Source organism: Salvelinus alpinus, chromosome 26 (assembly GCF_045679555.1).
Source record: "Salvelinus alpinus chromosome 26, SLU_Salpinus.1, whole genome shotgun sequence".
Classification (NCBI taxonomy): domain Eukaryota; kingdom Metazoa; phylum Chordata; class Actinopteri; order Salmoniformes; family Salmonidae; genus Salvelinus; species Salvelinus alpinus.
The window spans coordinates 7,747,984-7,754,081 of record NC_092111.1 but is presented as its reverse complement, the minus strand read 5'-3'; the positions used below and the strand labels follow the sequence as shown (position 1 = coordinate 7,754,081).

Sequence of the window (6,098 nt, the reverse complement as noted above, 5' to 3'; positions counted from 1 at the left end):
GAGCACCATATATAGGTTTACTTGATATGCACTTGGTTTCCAAGTGAAACCATTAAAGGCTTGCATTCAGCCAACACTGAATTCCATAATGTCTTGATTGTTCTCCAAGCTTACTTTTTTTTTCAATACTTGGTAAAGCGACAATAACGCAGGCCTCCTAGTTTACATTCAGGACAAGTGACGTAAACATGGACGTTCTTCGAAATTATATGTAAAATAATGACGCCTAGCAAAAGCGTAACCTTATTGGCTGATCTCCGGCATTTTCTGCGTCTGCGTGTAAATTTGAAAATTTCGCCAACTGGAAAGAGAGGGAGCAGCAGGATTAACTCGCTAACTAGAACATAAAGAAAACATCGCCAGGTAAATCATAATGAAATTATATTTGTCAAATAATCTCAATGTTTAGATTAACATTGCATTGTATGTATTTCAAATCTGAAGTGAAACAGTAATCTTTTAAACGGAGTAGCTTCAATTTGGCTAACTACTAACGTTAGCGATGCATGGCTAGCTAATGTAGCCTAGCTAACAACATTTCCGGAAAAGGGCTAACTAACAGTAACTAGTTAGTGCTACTACTAGCAACATTTTACCTGTTTTGCTAACCCAAGCACGATTACTAATGTAGTGTACGTTACCAATGTACAGAGTCATGGGACGACCAAAGAGGACAACCAAACAACGTAAAAACCCCAAATTGGACAAATTGGAGGCTTTTCTCGAAGATTTCGACAGTGAGGGTATGGATGACAAAGAACATGTAGATGCAAGTTGGCTGCTAGCCATTAACGTTATATGAACAGAAAACGTTTGTGAATTCACTTTGGTGTAACTTATCCAATCACACGTTGTCTTTGCAGTTAAAACCGTAGTTGAAAGGCTGAAGGAGAAGACAAACAGCCTCCTGAAAGATGCAGACAACTTCTACAACATGGCTGTGATCAAGCTGCCAAAGGCAGTGAGACAGATGAACTGGCTTGAGAATTGTGGTAAGTTAGCTGGCTAACTAAGTGAAGAAGCATGCACCTGACTGTTCTCTCAGCTACCGCACAGCAAGCGGTACCGGAGCGCCATGTCTAGGTCCAAAAGGCTCAACAGCTTCTACCCGCGAGCCATAAGACTGTTGAACAGTTAATCAAATGTCTACCCGGACTATTTGCATTGACCCCTCCCCTTTTGTGCTGCTGCTTTTTAATTTAATAAATAAATAAATAAACTAGAAGTCATTTAAGAACAATGGTATTTACAATGATGGCCTAGGAACAGTGGGTTTAACTGCCTTATTCAGGGGCAGAACGACAAATTTTTACCTTGTCAGCTTGGGGATTCGATCTAGCAACTTTTCGGTAACTGGGCCAAAACTCTAACCACTAGGCTACCTGCTGCCCCACTCGCTGTTTATCTATGCATTTACCCCTCTACCTACATGTACATATTACCTCGACTAACCTGTACATTGACTCTGTTCCGGTACCCCCTGTATATAGCCTCACTCGTTATTTATTTTATTGTAACTTTTTTTGTCTGACTTTTTTTGGGGTAAAAATGTGTACATATTTGTACTTATTTTTCTTAACTGCATCGTTGGTTTAGGGCTTAAGTAAGCATTTCACGGTAAGGTCTACACCGGTTGTATTCGGTGCATGTGACATAAAATATGATTACATTTTTATTTGGCGAAAGGTGGGTTCGAGATATGTTTTATCTGACAAACTGACACTTCTCCTTCATCCCTTCAGGGTCAGAGAAACCAAAGTCACCCGTGTCACCAGTGGAGGATGCCAAGGTGGGTTTTCTAAATTAAAATAGAATATTTCATAAACTGTTGGTTTTAAGTCAGGCCATGGCTTTGACACCACAGAAAATGCCACCCAGCCAGAGTCGCTCTTCACTCTTATTTGTCTACTTCCAGAAAGTAGAGGAGGCTGCCCAAGTGGAGAGCGTTATGGCTGAAGTCCATACTATTCCCCCCAAGACTGTTAAAAAAGGTAAGTATTTGCTATATACCAGTTGTTATAGGTTATGTGTCTCCTTTGAATCCCACTGGATGTTAAAGTTACTCTGCTCCTCTCTGCAGCAACGTTGAAAAGGGGTGGAGCCAGAACAAGTTCAGAGGATGCTGAGAACACTATTACGGCCACAGGGAAGAAGGTTAGTGCTGTAATTTTTTGTCACGGTTAGGGAGACTTACCGTGTGTTTAGTTTCAAAGACTCAATGTAGTCCTCAATAGCCTCCTTTTCTTTTAGGCTTTTTGCATTTTATTCCAAATTATAGCCCAAGTCATTATTAGTACCAAGCCATGTGTAGCTCAAGCTGAAGACTTGCGCTGTTGCCTCATGGCCCATTTCTTCTCTATTTCTCAGGGTAAATCAACTAGGAAACCTCCAACGTCGAAGAGAGGCAAAGCACTGTCAGTCAGCAAGCGGAACTCGTCCATCAGAAAGTAACACCCTTTCAGCCGGAATCTGCAAATATTTTAGCATGTGTTAGTGTGTGTTTTATGGATGTACGCAAATGACTTGCTAATATTAATTTGCCACTTGTGTTCAGGTCCAGTAGGAAGCCACTGGTCACTCCTTCCAGGAACATGTTGGACAGTTCCCTCATGGGCCCTACCCCTCTCATCACACCACGCTTCGACTCCAGGTAAAGTGGCAGTAGGTAATGTTCTGCGGCTTGTCCATGACAATTTTTGCCTAAACCTGGTTGTTGTTAGAGAACGGTCTATACAGTCTTTCCCCTAGTAAAATGTTCCAGTTGGGGGACACACAGGCCCTCAAAGCAACATTGGGTACCACTGTGCTAGTGGACACTGCTTGACTTGTTGTCATCATATATCCCAGGCTTCCCAAGACACCAGCGGTGAGGATACCCCGCCACAAGGAGAGGGTTTACAGTATCTCGGTCAACGGCTCCCCCATCTCAGGAGGCGGTAATGATATCGTCATCAATGTCCCTGTGGGTAATGGAGAGGTAAGCAGACTACCATCAATCAGCCTTCCATTTTTAGACTGATCCTTACCGTACTGAACAGTATGCACGACCATCTGACTTGGCTAAATACCCTCACTAACCCCTCTGACTGTTTATGTTACATGTGTACAATTATTTCCATGACACAATTCAAGAAAAAAACTATTTTGGATTGACCAATGTAGACATTTTCAAATATATGCAACTTAAGTTCTATATCATGAAATTTCAACCTGAAAGAATTGTCATCAGCACAATGCTGAGGGAATCCTATTTGAGTTAGAAAAAGATACTCATATGTTAGTTAAGATATACAAAACCTTGCAGAGAACCTATCCAACTGACAATCTCTAAGGAAAAAAACAAAATACTATTGGAACCAAGACTTAAAAATAACTGATATTGGCAAAAGATGGGTACAGCCTATAGGGAGGAGGTCAGAGACCTAGCAGTGTGGTGCCAGGACAACAACCTCCCCCTCAACTTGAGCAAGACAAAGGAGCTGATCGTGGACTACTGGAAAAGGAGGTCCGAACACACCCTCATTCACATTGACGGGGCTGTAGTGGAGCGGGTCGAGAGTTTCAAGATCATTAGAGCATTAGTGAGGTCGAGCTCTGTTGTTGGGCGAGCTTTACACCACTCCAGCCGACGCTTGGCATTGCGCATTGTGATCTTAGGCTTGTGTGCGGTTGCTCAGCCATGGAAACCCATTTCATGAAGCTCCCGGCGAACTGTTCTTGTGCTGACGTTGCTTCCAGAGGCAGTTTGGAACTCTGTAGTGAGTGTTTCAACTGAGGACAGACAATTTTTACACGCTTCAGCACTCGGCGGTCCCGTTCTGTGAGCTGTGTGGCCTACCACTTTGTGGCTGAGCCGATAACAGTAACAGCACCTACAGTTGACCGGGACAGCTCTAGCAGGGCAGAAATTTGACAAACTGACTTGTTGGAAAGGTGGCATCCTATGACGGAGCCACGTTGAAAGTCACTGACCTCTTCAGGAAGGCCATTCTACTGACAATATTTGTCTATGGAGATTGCATGGCTGTGTGCTCAGTTTTATACACCTGTCAGCAACGGGTGAAATAGCCGAATCCACTAATTTAAAGGCGTGTGTTTTTTAAAAATGTCTATCTTTAAAAAATAATAATTTTAAGTACTTGTCGACATGATTGATTGGCACATTTCCTGTGTGTTAAGATAAAGTTCCTCTGCTGACCTGAGTATTTTTGGTTCCAGTGCATTCAGCTGCTGGCCAGTCAGATGGACACTGTGGACCTGGGACAGCTGGATGAGACAGCCATGAGGAGCATCCGTCTGCTTCAGGTATGGTCTTCACCAAATAGAACTATACAATATGGCCATATCCATATGTCATGCTTCTAACAGAAGAAAAATGGATGCATTATGCGTAACCGTAATAGCAGTTGAAAGCGAACAGGTTATGGAGAAATCTCCAAATGATGTACAGTAAAGATTACATTTGCACATCAACGGTCCATTTACATATCTGGATCGGGGTGTGCCATTTGAAAGCTTATTCTTCTACCAACATGACTAGCTACGTGTCAAAATAAGAGCGAATGTTGAGCTTTCACAAGGCACTTTAGAGAAAAGCATTGTCATTTTGGTTGGCCCAAACGGGAGTTATGTGTGTATTCAGGTATATCTTTCATGGCAACTTCTCCTCGCAGTATGTGCTCATTTTGTTCAGGACGACCCTGAATATAACGCCATGCCATCTTTCAGTACTGTAAATGGTATGCATTTTGTTATATAGAAATGTGAATTGCACATTGTATGGTTTTTATAATGCGGTATCTATTATAATCCTCCACCTGTCTTCTTTCAGAACACATCCATCATGTTTATTGAGCAGTTTTGAAGTGGATTTCTTTGTCAAACCTGTGTAAACAGTATCCGTTACCATAACTCACGTTCACTTCTCTCTCCACAGAACCGCCTCACAACACTGTGTGAGTCCTCCGAATGACCTCTTCACCTTCTGTCTTTTTTTTTGTACAAGAACCACCCCACCCCCCCCAAAAAATGTCTCTGTATATTTCTCTTTTAATAGATAGTTGTTAATAGCTGTCAAGTCTGCTTTTGTGTAGTTATCTTAGCACTCTTTATTGTTATGGTTTAAATGTTTTAAAATGGATGCCAAGCACGCGAGACTAAACTTGGAACAGGCTATTTTTCAGGGATCCAGTCTTCCATATAAAATGTCAAGATTTAATGATAAACCATAACTACACTTCCCCTCAAATAGTCTAACATGTTTGAAAGTTACTTGTGTGCCCTGTGAGTGAAAGCGAAGGATATGCTGCATGCTTTCTTCTCATCAATAACACTTTGTCTGCCCTCTTGTGGTTGAGGTGTGCCAGTTCAACTTGTACTGTACCGTGTGGATGAGGAAATGTTCGCGGTCCATGCATTTTAGATTTATTCAGTGAAATTTGACAATACTTTTGTTTTTAATGTAAATATGCCATTTTGTTTACTTTTCTCAAAGTAAACTCTTTCAACTCTCTCTGGTGAATGTCTTTTATTTGTGTGGTGGAAGTTGGGGAACCACTGCTTGATGTTTGGGGTGGTTCTTTGTAGCCTAGATGAAGATCCTGGGGTTGTACTGGTGATACAGTACAGAAATACAACCACCTTTTCATGTTTTCCCATTGTCATCATCGCTTCAACATGCTGTAATCACAGACAACTAGACAATACTGTTTGCCTGCTTAGATTCCCTGAGACACCTGCTCATTTGTGTTTCTGGATTGTGCATTATTCATGAAGACTCCAGGCAAATCAAGTTCCCCTGGAATTCAATTTGTCGCTAAGTATCAGTTTGACAGGATTATGTTCCACGAGATGCATTGTATTTGGATGTTTTAAGTGTACAGTAGACAATGAGCTATGGCTTCAGATGTTTCCATTAACTCTGGCTGTCACACTGGTCACAGCAGAAGGAGCCCTGCCACGGAGTTACAAAAATATGGGCTTGTAGAAGCTTGATTAATGTGTGGGTTGCCTGACTGCTTTAAAAAAACAAAACAACTCTTATACCACCAGAGCAGGGATTCAATCTGTGCCGCGTTGTCAAACTCACTGCACTTATT

At 41.8% G+C, this 6,098-nt stretch overlaps 1 protein-coding gene across 1 annotated transcript; it reads left to right on the top strand.

Moving 5' to 3' along the window:
- Positions 1 to 237: 237 nt before the first annotated feature.
- Positions 238 to 5,512, top strand: cdca8 (cell division cycle associated 8). The gene is made up of 11 exons (XM_071367398.1): positions 238 to 363; positions 652 to 743; positions 864 to 992; positions 1,743 to 1,789; positions 1,916 to 1,991; positions 2,081 to 2,154; positions 2,368 to 2,447; positions 2,555 to 2,650; positions 2,848 to 2,977; positions 4,219 to 4,305; positions 4,937 to 5,512. The coding sequence occupies exons 2-11, from the start codon at positions 656 to 658 to the stop codon at positions 4,970 to 4,972; spliced, it is 843 nt and encodes a 280-aa protein (XP_071223499.1). The 5' UTR covers positions 238 to 363; positions 652 to 655; the 3' UTR covers positions 4,973 to 5,512.
- The last annotated feature ends 586 nt before the right edge of the window (positions 5,513 to 6,098 follow it).

Coding starts and splice junctions, on each gene's coding strand:
- cdca8 (XM_071367398.1), top strand. CDS start 656: ATGGGACGACCAAAGAGGACAACCAAACAACGTAAAAACCCCAAATTG. Junction 744..863: donor CGAAGATTTCGACAGTGAGG/GTATGGATGACA, acceptor TTGTCTTTGCAG/TTAAAACCGTAGTTGAAAGG. Junction 2,155..2,367: donor TTACGGCCACAGGGAAGAAG/GTTAGTGCTGTA, acceptor TCTATTTCTCAG/GGTAAATCAACTAGGAAACC.